Source organism: Phyllobates terribilis, unplaced genomic scaffold (genome assembly GCF_046119375.1).
Source record: "Phyllobates terribilis strain yellow unplaced genomic scaffold, ASM4611937v1 Scaffold_9__5_contigs__length_417890890, whole genome shotgun sequence".
Taxonomy (NCBI): Eukaryota; Metazoa; Chordata; class Amphibia; order Anura; family Dendrobatidae; genus Phyllobates; species Phyllobates terribilis.
In genome coordinates this window covers 331,897,875-331,913,853 of record NW_027362769.1, presented here as the reverse complement: position 1 = coordinate 331,913,853, position 15,979 = coordinate 331,897,875, and the positions used below count along the sequence as shown (strand labels likewise).

Here is a 15,979-nt window from a genome sequence, read left to right as displayed (position 1 = left end):
TTAAGAAATTGTAGAGGAGAGATTTCCCGTTTTCGGCACTTCCAGAGGATAAGGATGGTTACAGATGAATTCTTTTTCTCAAAATCAGATTTATTCGGACACTATACTAAGAACTAACAATGCGTTTCTGGCGGCAACGGCCTTCATCAGGTATAATATGCATTTGTAAGGACTTTAAAGGAAGACAATCTTTATAGACTGGTTACTCTTAAGATGTCATGTTTTTTTTTTCTTTTTTCTTTCCCTTAACTTAATTAAATTAATTAGGATTGACACCGCACCCCAATTAAGTTAGGAGAGTGGGTAGTTGTTCAACATTACATTCTAACACCATTCTGTGTACTAGAATGGTATATTTTTTATATTAGAATGAACATATGTATAATACAATAATTCCTTTCTCTTTTCATTTCCTTCCATTTCCCCTCCTTTCTTTCTCTTTGAAGAAGGATGTTGCTGGCAGAAACGCATTGTTTGTTCTTAGTATAGTGTCCGAATAAATCTGATTTTGAGAAAAACAATTCATCTTTAACCATCCTTATCCTCTGGAAGCGCCGAAAAAGGGAAATCTTCTCTCCACTACACTATCCAACATGCAAGCCTTATACCAGGGCTGACATAGCTCCTGCATTTGTGCTGCAGACCAGAGGATTGCAAAGAGCTGATCCACTATACAGATCATTTGAGTGAAAATACAAGACATCTAAAGGGTGAGTGCAAAAAAAAAAAAAAAATGTTGTGGCAAATGCATATATTCATCTACACTTAGACTCTGCGCCCATTGTCTCCCCTTTTATCCTTCTTTATATCCCTTTAAGAAATTGTATTCCATACTTTTTTTCTTGATATATTTTTTTTCATTTTATTTATTTAAACATTCCTTAACACATTTATCAAGTACATTAATAACCATGTAAAAAACATAAATAAAAAAAGTATTATAAATCCTGACAATTACTAAAACATTTAAAAAGAGAAAAAAAATGGTATGTAGTCTATTTGTGAAAAAGAGTTTGGTAGGTACGAACTTGAAATGCGTAATAAATCTACTATTAAATACTGCTAATATTGCAAAAAGGGGAACAAAGGAATTATATGCTTAAATGTAGCAATTTATTCACACGTATAACATAGAATACCGATTCTCAGAGTCAAATCGTGTGTGCTGAGATTTTTTTCCTCGGACCAACTCGGTTTAAGGTGGAAAAAATCAGACATGTGCACAGCACCAAAGAATAACATAGAGATGAGTGCTATCCGTCAAAACCAGGGATAGCACTCATCCAATTTTTATGGTCGTACGCCCGAGCCGTTAGGCCACATGCTCACGTTGAGTTTTTTTACCTCAGTATCTGTAAACTAAAACCAGGAGTGGAACAATCGGAGGAAAAGTATAATAGAAACACGTCACCACTTCTGTATTTATCACCCAATCCTTTTTTTGGTTTACAAATACTGATGTAAATACTGACCAAATACTGAATGTGTGACCATGGCCTAACTACTTCAGGTTTCCAAAGACTTCAAGCGGATAGAAGAAGTGATCTGACAATTCTACGGGCGTTTTCTGCCTGGAAGATGCTCTTTACTTTACAATACAAGTAAATGGAAAAGCTCAAAAGTCACCCAGACATGTTTTGGAGCATTTTTCCATCTTTTCTGAATAAAATCGCTAGCAGTTTCTTCTTTATTCAATGGCTTCAAAAAAAGACCAAAAGCGACAGTAAAAAATGTCACAAAAACCTTGGGAAAGCCCTAAAAAAAAATGGAAAAGACAGAACCCCCCAACAGAAGACACTTCAGGGAAAATAATGCCTGCGTTTTCTGAAGCATCTTCTGCTTAAAAAAAAAACTGTGCAGGTCCATGTGCACATACCCTACTCCTACTTACCCACAAAATGTAATATGGACACCTTTATATATCTCTATTTTTCGACAGTAAGGCCAGGTTTAGACAAGTGTATGAAAAGTAAGTATCTGTAAAAAATAATATAATAAGGTTGATGATGTGAATGGGCAATTCTCATCCAAAAATGGAATGAGAATTGTATAATCCAACCCCCTTTTGCTATCCAATTTCAAGACCTATGTCAATTCTGATGATCTGAACCTGGCCCAATAAATAATAATCACAATAATAAACAATAAACCAAGCATAATTTCTTCACTTGGAATCTGTTACGTACCTTCTACATCAGCCATGGCTTTATCAATATCCTTAGAGGATAAAATGTCAGTAATAGACCCCATTGTGCTGCAAGTATATATAAAAAAAAAAGTTTACAATTGTAAAAACTCTGAAACTTTTTACTATTCTGCTTTACTGGTTACAGTGACTATAAATGACTGAGCAAGGAGCATGAAAAGTTTCCAAATGTATTATTCTAACCTGGTGTCAGTTGTTCGCAATGTATAAACAATATAGAACACGTCTATGACATTAAGGGGTTGTCCAGGCTTGGGTAAAAAAGTCTGCACTCTTTCAAGCATGAAAACACATACGTGCAGCCTTGTGACCACTGTTGGCATGGGGAATAGTGACGGTGTCCACACCGCACCCTGTCATAGTTCGACAATCCACAGTCACTTAGTGACTTTAAACCTCTGTCCTGAGCCTGGAAAACCTCTTTAATGCATTTTTGACCAAAAAGTAAAAGTATTACTGGAGTGATACCTTTATTAGCTTACCATAAAAATTATATATGCAATCTTTTCGAGGATAGAGGACCATTCATCTGCCAGATTTGTCATAATGCCTGATAAAAGATCCTCTGGCCTCAGAAAGCTTGAAATTGTATTTTTTCTGATCAGTCAGTAAAGCTATTACTTCTCTCTTACTTTTGCCTTTTTGACATAAAATTATATAACATCACTTACATGTTTTTCCCACCTCAGTACCACATCATATTTTGCTGTACATCAGTATACTTACCTGTCGTATTCTCGATGTAGTAAATATTCTGTTATCATTAAATAACAAAAAAATGTGACAATGTTATTATCTTCTGGAAGAAGATTATTAGCCCTGATTATTAGTGATGGGTGAGCAATAAATTTCTCGGGTACTCGTTGCTCGGGTCGAGCACATAGGAATGCTCGGGTGCTCGACCCGAGCAACGAGCCCAATGTAAGTCTATGAGAAACTCGAGCATTTTTCAGGCGGCTCCCCCAGGCGGTCTGCAGAGGGCCTAAAAATTGCCCAAATCGATGGGAACATTGCTCAAATGACATGGGAACAGTATGGGGAAGATCCCTGGAAGCATTTCTGACTCCCAGGTCACTGATATCAACAACGTTGTCAGAGTATTATGTCACTTTTATGGACTCACAATAAAACATACAAAAACTAAACCAAAATGGATTTTCCTGGGAAATATGTTAAGGAACATCCTTTCCAGGGTAATAACTTGTATATAAGGCAAAATAAATGACCAAAACCAAAAATACTGCTCCACACCTTGGGCTATGTTCACACGTAGCGTTTTTGATGCTTTTTTTCACTTTTGCATTGCTTTCAACCAAGACAAATGCATTCACTGGAAAATTATCATTTTAACATTTTACAACCTTATCTGGCCATGTGGTGTGTGACACATCATCAGACACATGCATATAGTGCTGAAAAGACATTGGAACAGCATGGTGAAGACCTCTGGAAGCATTTCTGACTCTCAGGTCACTGTCTAAAAGTGTGCCCATCATAAGTGATCCTTGGCACATGCGAAGATGCCTCCCGCCATGCACCTGTCATTGCAGACTTGGAACAATCACCGTCAACGTCCTTGTCCCAGTGGAGCATTCAGTTGTCCCTACCCCATTCCTTGGAATGCAAGCGCAAGTATGCAGCCAGCCACCGACCCACCCACAGGCTGCAATACTATACTCCTTGCACTTGAAATGTGACCTTTTAGGCTGGTGGAGGCGGAAGCTTTTCACAACCTCATGCCGGCGGCGGCTGGGTGTCCATACTCGGTCCCCAGCCACCACTGTTTCTCCCGGTGTCGTCTCTGCCTTCCACAAGCACAGGTCCCACAACATTACCCGTGCCCTCCCCAGTGCACTTACTGGGAAGGACAGCCTACCCACAAACACATGGACAGGCGAATGTGGCCAGGGACGGTACGGAGCCAGTCCACAGCTTTTTTTGCTGAGAATTGTATTTAGCTCGGTGAAAGGACTGGCATAGAGGGAAACTGTATCTACCCTGGGTGTCATTTCTCCCAGGAAGTCCTCTAATGCAGCTTGTTGCAGAAGCAATGGCAGCCCGTCCAACATTAACTCGCACTTGTCGGTGGTGCTTTGACACACAAACATCTTTTTTTGCGCATTTAATTTCATGAATACAGAGTTGGACAATGGCCTGATCTGCAATGCGGTTTAAGAAATAACATGCATAAGCATGTCCGATCCACATTAAAAAAGGAGCCATAGAGTGTCCAGGAACCTTCCCGCACACTTTTTTTTAGCCAGGGCTGCTTCTCGGCAGGGTTGGACGGGCCCACCAGACAACCGGAGACTCTCCCGGTGGGCCCTGGCATCTCCTTCAGGAGAGTTCATATTTCGCCGTGGTGAGGCCATGATGATGATACAGTCCACCATCTGCTTAGTTTTCTGTTACTTGGAATGCAAGTGCAAGTATGCAGCCAGCCACCCAACCACCCACAGGCTGCAATACTAAACTGACAGATTTCTGGGGAGCTGCTTGCACTTGAAATATGGCCTTTTAAGCTCGTGGAGGCAGAAGCTTTGCACAACCTCATGCCGGCGGCGGCCGGGTGTCCATACTCGGTCCCCAGCCGCCACTGTTTCTCCCGGTGTCATCTCCGCCTTCCACAAGCACGGGTCCCACAACATTACCCATGCCTTCCCCAGTGCACTTACTGGGAAGGACCTCCTAACCACAAACACATAGACAGGTGAATGTGGCCAGGGTTGGTACGGAGCCAGTCCACAGCTTTTTTTTGCTTAGTTGTATTTCACCACAGCTATATTCTTTAGCTTGGTTAAAGGACTAGGGAAACCATATCTACCCAGCTGTCATTTCAACCAGGAAGTCCTCTAAAGCTGCTTTCACTTGAAATGTGACCTTTTAGGCTCATGTAGGCGGAAGCTTTTCACAAACTCATGCCGGCGGCGGTCGGGTATCCATACTCGGTCCCCATCCACCATTATTTTTCCCGGTATCGTCTCCACCTTCCACAAGCACGGGTCCCACAACATTACCCGTACCCTCCCTAGTGGCTTACTGGGAAGGACCGCCTACCCACAAACACCTGGACAGGTGAATGTGGCCTGGGACGGTATGGAGCCAGTCCACAGCTTTTTTTGCTAAGAGTTGTATTTAGCTCGGTAAAAGGACTGGCATAGAGGGAAACCATATCTACTCTGGGTGTCATTCCTCCATCACCAAGTTCCGCCCATGGTCACACATGACCATGCCTGGCTGTATGTTCAGCGGTGAGAGCCACAGATCAGGCTGCTGTGTTACAGCTTTCAACAACTCTGCAGCGCTGGGCGGTTTGTCAATTAAGCATTAAGCATGTTATCTTCAGCACAACCTTTTGTCACTTGGCCAAGGCTGTGCTGCAGTGCTGTCAGCTTGTGACTGATGTGGTCATTTCAGAGATGGAGGAGGAGGTGCAGGTGCTGAACAATGTGATTACATTGAGTTTAAATTGGTGATGCTGTTTTTTATACTAAAGGAAGATCCTATTGTTTTGTTTTGTTTTACGTTATTTTTTAAGACAAATGCATTCACCGGGAATTGTCATTAAACATTTTACATCCTTATCTGGCAATGTGGTGTGTGACACATCATCAGACACATCCTGCTTTATTTATGACGCAGGGACTTTGAAAGTCAAAAAGCCTATTTTATAGGGCCATCAAATAGCCCTTACTATTCTTAAAAGGCCAGCAGTCGGCCCTCGCTATTGTTAGAGAGCCATCAGCCGGCTAAGCTTTATTGTTCCCATTATTAACAAGTGGGTATCCTATACTTGCGTATCCAGTGACTGCAAGGGCTGCCAAAAATTTGGACGCAACCCAATACCCCTTTGAAGAGACATAGAGGAGGGTCTCAGTAAAAAAAAATGTTCCCATTATAAAGGATCGCGTCTCCTATAGTGGTAATGCCCATGCTGTGTCTGCAAGGGCTGCCAAAATTTCAAAATTTGGGAAAAGCCCCACTAAGAATTTAAAGACACATAGAGCAGGGCCACAGTAACGACAAATTCAAATTAGAAAGGAGAGAGTCTGCTATACAGTTATAGGGTATACAGTGAGTCCAAAGGCTGACCAATTTTAGAAAAAAACCCACTAAGAATTTAAAGACACTTAGAGCAGGGCCACAGTAACATCAAATTCCCATTAGAAAGGAGAGAGTCTGCTTTACAATTTTAGGTTATGCAGTGAGTCCAAAGGCTGACCAATTTTAGGAAAAACCCTACTAAGAATTTAAAGACACACAGAGCAGGGCCCAGTAACAAGTATGACATGTTCCATTAGAAAAGAGAGAGTCTCCCATAGTGTTGGCCTATGCAGTGAATGCAAGGGCTGCCAAAAATTTGGAGGCACTTCAATGCCCCTTGGAAGAGACGTGGAGGAGGGCCTCATAAAAAAATGTTCCCATTATAAAGGAGCGGATCTCCTATACTTGTAATGCCCATGCACTAAGTGTATGGGCTGACAAACATTTACCCCTGGGGGATATACATGAACATACTCTAAAAAAAATTTTTTTTACGGGCATCATAAACACCCTTTAAAAAAATTATGTGGGTGTTGCATCACAGACCACGGTCACACTGGTGACATGGTGGTGGAGGATGAGGAGATGGAGGAGGACAAGATCAACTGGCCAAAATCAGGAAGCGTATACCCATGTCTGGGTGTGAAACGGTGCATGGGAATACACCTCCCAAGAAAAGACACTAGATTTTAGTTTATGTTATGCTGCTATCATTCGGTGGTGTTGAGAAGTCTGGCCTAATCCAGCCCTTGTTCATTTTTATAAGAGTCAGCCTGGCAGCATTTTCAGTTGACAGGTGGATGCGCTTATCAGTTATACTTCCACCAGTGGCACTAAAAACTCGCTCTGATAAAACGCTGGCGGCAGGACAGGCCAGGCAGGGCAGGCCTCCAAGGCATAGAGAGCCAGTTCATTCCACGTATCCAGCTTGGATACCCAATAATTATAAGAGACAGAGGAATCACAGAGGACGTTGGTATGGTCGGCAAGGTACTCCCTTAGCATCCAAAACTTTGCACCCCGCGCCTCAGGGCCTGTCCGATGGGAAAGTCTGAGAAAACTCTCCTGGAACTTTGACAGTGTTCCCCTGCCTCTGCTGGATTAAAGTTGTGTCTCTCTCACCTGTACTCCTTGGTTGTCCAACAAAATGTGCCCTCTGCCGCCAGCGTTTTCAGATGGGAATTTTTTTAATAGGTCTGCAACAAGGGCCTTCTGGTACAGCCCCATTTTTGTAGACCTGTCCGCCTCAGGAATAAAAGATATAAAGTTCTCCTTGTAGCGTGGGTCTAGAAGTGTCACCAACCAGTAATGACTGTCAACCAAAATTTTGAGAACGCAAGGGTCATGGGAAAGGCAGCGTAACATAAACTCAGCCATGCGTGCCAGACTACTAACAGGCAAGACTTACGTGTCCTCACCAAGAGCATGACTGACCATGCTCTCCTCCTCCTCCTCTCTGTCCTCTGGCCATCCACACTGAACAGACGGTATGACAGCTGTGCAGTTAGTACCGTCTATAGTGCATGAAACTAGCTCCTGTCCTTCCTCCTCCTCCTCCTCTTCCTCATTGTCACCCAATCCACGTTGGGATGAGATGAGGCTTGGCTGTGTGTAATCACCCTGTATGGTTCCTTGCTCCATCTCATCGTGCTCCGCCTGTAATGCATCCTCTTTAATTGTGAGCAGAGAGCGTTTCAAAAGACAGAGAAGTGGGATGGTGATGCTAGTTATGGCGTCATCGCCGCTCCCATCATGGTGGAGTCCTCAAAGTTTTGGAGGATGGTACATATGTCTGACATCCATGTCCACTCCTGAGGTCTTATGTGTGGAATCTGAACTGAATACCGATGGCCTTGTTGATGCTGGTACTCAACAACAGCCCTCTTCTGCTCACAAATCCTTCCCAACATCTGCAGTGTAGAGTTCCAACGCGTGGGGACATCACACACCAGTCTGTGAGCCGGAAGCTGCAAACGCTGCTGAAACACGGCAAGGGAGGCGGAATCTGTAGCTGACTTTCTAAAATGGACACACAGGCGGCATACTTTAACAAGCAGATCCGGCAGCTCCGGGTAGGATTTGAGAAACCGCTGAACCACGAGGTTAAGCATATGGGCCAGGCATGGTACGTGTGTGAGCTCACCTCGCCTCAGAGCCGCCACCAGGTTGCGGCCATTGTCACACACGACCATGCCTGGCTGTAGGTTCAGTGATGTGAGCCACAGATCTGCGTTCTCTTTCAGAGCTGTCCACAACTCTTCAGAATTGTGCGGTTTGTCACCTAAGCATATTAGATTCAGAACAGCCTGTTGCTGCTTGGCCGAGGCAGTACTGCAGTGCTTCCAGCTTGTGGCTGATGTGGTCATTTCGGAGATGTAGGCTGAAGAGGAGGAGGAGGCAGAGGTGCAGGAGCTGTAGACCGTGGGGGCAACCCTGATTGACATAGGGCCTGCAAACCTTGGCGTCAGGAGGACATGTTCCATCCCAAGGTACGACTGAGTCCCAGCTTCCACTATGTTAACCTAGTGTGCCGTCAGCGAGATGTACCATCCCTGTACTTGTCCACGTTTCCGTGGTTAGGTGTACTTTCCCGGTAACTGCGTTGTTGAGGTCTTGGCTAATGTTTTGGGACACGTGCTTGTGTAATGCTGGGATGGCACACCGGGAGAAATAGTGGCAGCTGGGGACTGAGTACCGAGGGACGGCAGCTGCCATCAGGATGCGGAATGCTTCTGTCTCCATGAGCCTAAAAGGCAACATTTCGAGCACAAGCAGTTGTGAAATGTGAGAATTTAGTAGTGTGGCCTGTGGGGCATTGGCTGCATATTTGCGCTTGCGTTCCAAGGACTGGGGTATGGACAAATGAATGCTGGGCTGGGACAAGGACATGGATCTGCTTCCTGATGCTGCTACTTGAGAGAGTGCAATGACAGGTGCAGGTCAGGAGGCATCTTCGAATGCACCATGGACAAAGGATTGGCTTGCATGCACAACAGCGGAAGAAGCAATGGTGCCACCTGCAGACACTGTTCCTGGACCCTGGAGTTCGGCCCACATAGTCGGGTGCTTTGTTGCCATGTGCCTGATCATGCTGGTGGTGGTCAGGCTGGTCGTTTTTCCACCCCTGTTGATGCTGGCCTGGCAGGTGGTGCAAATAGCCTTTTTGGGGCTATCGGCACAATACACAGCCATCTTGGCCTCATGGTTCTTTGATTGTGATCTCCATCCCTGAACGTGACTTCTGGGTGAACCTGCAGCGGATGGAGACACGGCCCTCGTACCCTGGCCTTGGGTCGAGGGGCAGGTTCGAGTTAACACATGTCTCAACCCGGTCAAGGACCATGACCAAGAAGGCCTGGAGCTTAGGAGTGTAGCTCCACCGCAAAAGGATCCCAGGGGGATGCAGACGTAGCGGTATACGCCACCTGTCCTCGCTATTCTGATCTAGTCAGAGGGATTCCGGCTGCAAAAGGGGTACCGGCCCCTGACACATGACTTTGCTACTCCACATCCTATTCAGGGAAGCCCGGCAGGCCCTGAGGATCCCACCGGGTAACGGACGGAGCGGAGCTGCCACCTGTACCCTTTTTCTGAGCGTAGTCCAGAGGGAGACCTGGCCAATCTACACACACAGACAGGAGAGGACTCGGTCTGAAGTCTAGGAACACTCTGGTGCGGGGTCCTGATTAAGCACTTGAATTACTCGGAGGTTGTCGGACCCCCGTCCCTGGTGATCGCAGAACTCCGTGAGGAGCAGGGAGAAGCCTTGCAGCTGCACTCTCCACCATGAGTAAACACCCTGGAAGTCAACCCCTATGGCCTCCGGACTCTTTATTTCTGCACTGCACCGTGCAGCACCAGACATTCTACACTACGACCCCCTCCCACTCTGTCTCTGCCCTGAGGCCCTGCTCCGCCTGTGGGGAGTAGTATCAATGACAGCTGCCACAACATCCCACCTCAAAGGACTGCAGCAGCGCTGGTGGCCTTCACCAGGTACCACAGGTGGCGTAGTCGATAGCAACCACTCAACCCTAATAGCCCATACATCCTTTTTTTAATGTGACGGGCCTGGGCACGGAACGGGTCCAGGCCACGGCTGCAACCCCACCAATCATCTGACCCGGCTCCGAGTACCCCATCTTCCCAGGGTAGGGCTGCAAGCGTCACACACTGGGATGGCATTGAGATGACAGGCTGGATCGCAGCTGAGCACTGCCATCCAGCATGCCATCCTTCATAGACACTGCAGAGTGCTGAGCTGCGATCCAACCTGTCATCTCAATGCCATCCCAGCATGAGAGAATTCTCCTGCTCAAGCGCTGAGCGCAGGAGAATTTTCCCACGCTGTCAGTGGCGTGCATGAGGTGAGCTGAGTTCATTGGACATGACCTTGGCTCATCTGGATGCCGTCACAGCCAGACACTGAGGAGCGCAAGCATGCCTGTGTTTCTCAGTGTCTGCGGCATGGCTAGCTGGATAGCAGCTTTCGGCTGCGATCCAGCCGGTCATGTGAATGTAGCAGAGCTGGAGCCGTCCTGGGAACCATGGAGAGGTAAGGATGATGTTGCTTTATTATTTTACTTTTATTGCAGAAGACTTTGGCTTCAGCTGGAATGGGCGTGATGGTAAGTATGGTTTAATTTAGAACATTAAAAAATTGTGTGTTTATTTCAATTAAAGGACTTTATTCTGGTTGTTGTGTATTTTAAATACTTTACTAGAAATTCATGGCGGTCATGTCTAATATTGGCGTGACCCCATGAATTTCAGGCTTAGGGCCAGCTGATAATGCCAAGCTGGCCCTAACCCCTTTATTACCCAGTGAGCCACCGCACCAGGGCCCTGGATGAGTTGGTTACAGCGCCAGAAGATGGCGCTTCAATTTGCAGCAGGGGGGGGGGGGCAGAAAGCTTGGGCCTCCCTGCGCTCCGGATTCCAGCCCCCAGCTGCCTAGTTGTACCTGGCAGGACACAAAAATAGGGCAAAGCCCCATTTATTTATTTTTTTAATTATTTCATGAAATTCATGAAATAATTTAAAAAAAAAAGGGCTTCCCTATGTTGTTGTGTCCGGCCAGGTACAAATACGCAGCTGGTGGTTGGGGGCAGCCCGTTCCTGCCTGCTGTACCTGGCTGAACACAAAAATAGGGCGAAGCCCCACGACAATTTTTTTTAATTATTTCATGAAATTCTTGAAATAATTAAAAAAGCTCTTCCCTGTATTTTTGTTTCCAGCCAGGTACAAATAGGCATCTGGGGGTGGGGGGCAGCCCGTTTCTGCCTGCTGTACCTGGCTGGACACAAAAATAAGGCCACGTCAAATTTTTGGTGAAAAATTAAATGAAAAATTAAAAAAAAAACACATTCAGGGACTGCATCTTTATTAACCCCTCCACGTGAGGGGTTAATAAAGATGCAGTCCCTAAATTATTATTTTTTAAAAATTATTTTTAAGTTAATTTTTCCCAAAAACTTTGATGTGGGCTTCGCCATATTTTTGTATGCCAGCCAGGTACAGCATCCAGGAACGGACTGCCCCCAACCACCAACTACCTATTTGTACCTGGCCGGACCCTGCCCATTTTATACCTAGATGCCTCCCAGCTATTGGTTGGGGGCATTTACAAGACCTTTAAGAGCAGGGGAACATAATTGCACTAAGCGCGTAACTGGAAATCAGTGAGCAGGAAGCAGGGAGATGTACTGGAGACGGGGAAGTGACCGCATGGCCGCAGCTGTAAGTATGTCGGCGTCCCTGAATGGAGGTGGAAGGGGAACCATATAGGGCTGCCGGCATTAGTATTACAGTAGGCCTCTTACGCTCTATCTTCTTCAAGCCCGCGAGGATCGTCTGTGGAAGAAGTGGAGCCAGACTCTTCTTCTTGGCCTTTCACAACTTCTCTTCAGGACCACTTTCTCTCTGTCCACTGGAAGAAAGGTTACTTCTATCACCTTCTTCATGACTAGGACGCTTCTCTCCATCAAGACATCCTTAGAGCAGGACAAAACGGGTGTAGTACCAGAGACTTTGAATTGCGAAGTCTCTTTCTGCCCGGCAAGAAAACTACCACCTTGGAATATACAAAGACAAACTAGAGTTCTTCCTGGTTGGTGGATAGTAGAGACTTGGAAAATGCCTCCTCCTTGAAGATCTCGTCATCCAACCACCTGAAAACTGAAGGTACCTTCTATGGGTCGATCTTCAACCTGTTGTCCACAAAGGACACAGATCATTGGAACAATCGTCGAGACTGTGTGGAGACATCGCCTCCGCTTTCCTTCTTTCGGAGATGCCAGCACACAACAAGTTGACTACCAGCAGACTTGGTTGAGAAGATAGCAACTTGTCCGGAGGCAAAGCTCCAATCTGGAGCTCAACTTGCACAGCAACGACGTGACTATTTTCAGATAGGGGTTTCCATTTCATGAACAATACCCTTACCAGATTCTGGAGATGGTGGCCGGGATCCTGGTGCAGCCAGAACTTTCCTGCCAACCTGGAGTCTCCACATGAAATAGATAGAGTCAGAGTCATAGGCAGAGAGGGAATACTCTCGCCAAAGGTAGCCTCTCCTACTGACCCAAGGCTTAGAAGTTTTTCAAGCTTCTCAAGACAAAGACAGATGGGATGCCCCTCACCACCGCCGCAATAGCACCACTCCTTATCATAACTGAGTTAAGGCTGAGGACAAGCGGTCTCTTGGAGCACGGAACGAGATTTGATGGTTTGCTCTTATGCTAAACCAAAACCCTCAAAAAGACCCCCCTCTCACCCATGCTAGCATACACAAGGACGTCTTTTTCTGTGGTATTTCTCCTCTTGGGTCTCACTTAGACGAGGAGACCATTAACAAAATCTGGGCCAACGATTATGTTGATATTTCGTCCCTGGTGTCTCCTGATCAGCATATGGTTGACAAGGAGAGCCGTCCCATTGATAGGCCTTTTGAGCGCAAACCAAAAGTTGCAAAAAACATTAACAATTGGTTGCAAGCATTTTTTGTTATGGGCTGCGTCATGGGACAAAAGCATCCAGAGCGCTGTTCTGAAATGTTTATTTACATAGACACCATTTATCACTCCTATAAGGCCCACGGGGGGAGGCGCTTGGTGGCGCTATGATGAGGAGTTCAGGCGGCGTTTGGCCCTACAGCCTCATTTGGGTTGGGGAGTTAAAGCGACGGACACATGGATTCGTCTTATGCTAGCCCAGAAAGCCACAACCACCTTTCACTCAGCGGCCTCTGGTCATACCGCGGGCACAATGTCAGTGGCCGTCTGCAGACCCAGCTCCTGTTGGCTGTTTAAAGAGGGACACTGCATTTCTTCGGTTTGTGAAAATACAGACATGAGTGTTCAGCCTGTGGAGGACCCCATGCTGCAGTCAAATGCCCCTGTCCCTCTCCAAAATTGGCAACAAAACCCCCCAATCAATCATAGCCCAAGGACCCCGGTGAGCGCAACCACAATGGGGCCTTGGCTCAATCTCTATCCCAATAAGGAAGCAGGGGCCCAGTTACATTTTGGCTTCAGTTATGGTTTCTTCATTTCTTTCACTTTCTGTAGCCAACCATTGTTTTCTGCCAACCTGAAATCAGCCAAAGAATTCCCTCTAATTCTTACAGAAAAAATGCAGAAGGTTTCCTTAGGTAGAATAATAGGTCCATTCCAAACTCCTCTGTTTTATAATTTACGTGTTTCCCCTATAGGAATTGTTCCCAAAAAAGACCCTGGAAAGTTTTGTTTAATTCAACATCTCTCTTTCCCCAGGGGAACATCGGTAAATGATGGCATTTCAGAAAGCGACACATCTGTAACATACGTTTGCTTTGACTGGGCTATCTCCTTGATCAGAGAGGCTGGCCCTGGTGCCTTAATGGCAAAATTAGACATTGTATCCTTTGAATTTTTCGGTGCCCTATGCATTAGCGAGTTAGTTTCCTCATCAAAGCACAATTCTGGAGGCCTTCAAAATTATTACGTCTCCCCCTGTGATGGAGGCCACCTTATTCGGATTCGAAAATCAAAAACTGACCCGTCAGGTATTGGTTCATGGGTTCCACTATTTGCCATTCCCGCTCCTATTTGTCCTTTAAACCTCGTTAACAGTTATTTATCTGTTCTTCGTTCTGGTCAGTCCTTTTTCTCCCATGAGGATGATTCCCCTCTTGCAATATTTCAGTTCCAATCTATTTTTTGTAAATGCTTGTTGTCCTTGGGTCTTCCTCCTAAAGAGTTTGGAATCCATTCCTTCAGGATTGGAGCTGCCACGGAAGCAGCCCGAGCTGGTTTATCTAACACTAAAATTCAGCGCATTGGTAGATGGCATTCCTCTTGTTTTTCCAGTCACATCAGACCGGATTTATTACTCCATTAACCTTTTTTTCCAGGTGGTTTGAAACCCACAGTGTGGATCCTGGGATACTCATACATCTCTTGGACGTCCCAGAGGGCAGAACGTCGTCCGGGTGGAAGAGGTCTCGGCTTTCACGGGATTGATGTCTTTTGGAAAGGAATTCGGGGGTTGACCTGGTCCCAAGTTCTCCCGAAGGTTGTTCAAATCGCTCAGGAATCTTCTTCCCCCATAATTTTAGTCCTCCATGAGGGCGGGAATGATCTCTGCTCTTTCCGTATTACCGAACCCCTCACTATGATGCATTCGGACATTGACAAATTCCATGGTTTCTTCCCGGAACCAACCCTGGTCTGGTCGGAGGTAGTGATGAGCGAACATGCTTGCCACTACTCGGTACTCACCCGAGCATCATGGTGCTCGACAAGCTCGGCGCTCGGCGAGTATTTCCGGGTTGCTCGGGTGGGAACTCTGGTTCCCTCCCTGCATGTTTGGCGCTCTTTAGAGAGCCAATGAACATGCAGGGATTGCCTGCCATGCACTGTAATGCCGTAGCCATGTTGGCTGTGGGCATTTCAGTGATTGGCTAGCCACACAGCGTTATCAGGTGTATATCAGACCTGGCACCGCCATACTCGTCACAGTCACTCCGGATCAGACAGTGTAGGGAGAGCTGCTGCTGAGCTAGGGAGAGATTTGCTTGTGTATTAGGTAGTATAGGGAGATAAACCATACATTACACTTATCCATCTTAACAAACAGTCCTTTTGAGGACTAACTAATCCATCTGCAGAGATATCAGACAGGCAGTGTATATAGGCAGGCAGGCAGGGTATATAACAGACTGCAGTGCACATAGCACAAGAGGCTCCATTCCAGTTCTGTAGGCTGCTGCTGTTAGATATTTCTGGAAATAGGCCCAGGTCTCAGGGGCCAGGAATAATTTTTTTTGCATCTTAATCCTCATTATTTGCTTAAAAAGTAATCCAGAGAACAAGTTTTTTCTGCGCCATTCGCTTGTTGGCACTGCAGAATACAGCCAGATCCGTTCCATATTACAGCGCTAAAAATTCATCTATTTAAAACTGTGTTTTCTCCGTCACATGGATCACGTATACGTTTTCAGAAAATACTGCCATTTCTGGCCTCCATTAAATTTTTTTTTCAGTGTGTCAGCAAAGTTTTTGACACTGGTTTGCTGTTCAAAACAGTTACCTACAGGCCAGGTATTTAAAACTGTGTTTTCTCCGTCACACGGATCGCATATACGTTTTCAGAAAATACTGCCATTTCTGGCCTCCATAAAAAAAAATTTTCAGTGTGTCAGCAAAGTTTTTGACACTGATTTGAAATTCAAAACAGTTACCTACAGG

At 45.8% G+C, this 15,979-nt stretch overlaps 1 protein-coding gene across 1 annotated transcript in view; it reads right to left on the bottom strand.

The window, feature by feature from the left end:
* LOC141162179 (parvalbumin beta-like) overlaps positions 1 to 15,979 on the bottom strand; it is a 48,942-nt gene that overhangs the window by 14,152 nt on the left and 18,811 nt on the right. The window contains exon 2 of the mRNA XM_073647996.1: positions 2,187 to 2,254. Within this exon, the coding sequence (XP_073504097.1) occupies positions 2,187 to 2,250 (64 nt within the window). The 5' untranslated portion in view covers positions 2,251 to 2,254. The remainder of the gene's footprint in view (positions 1 to 2,186; positions 2,255 to 15,979) is intronic.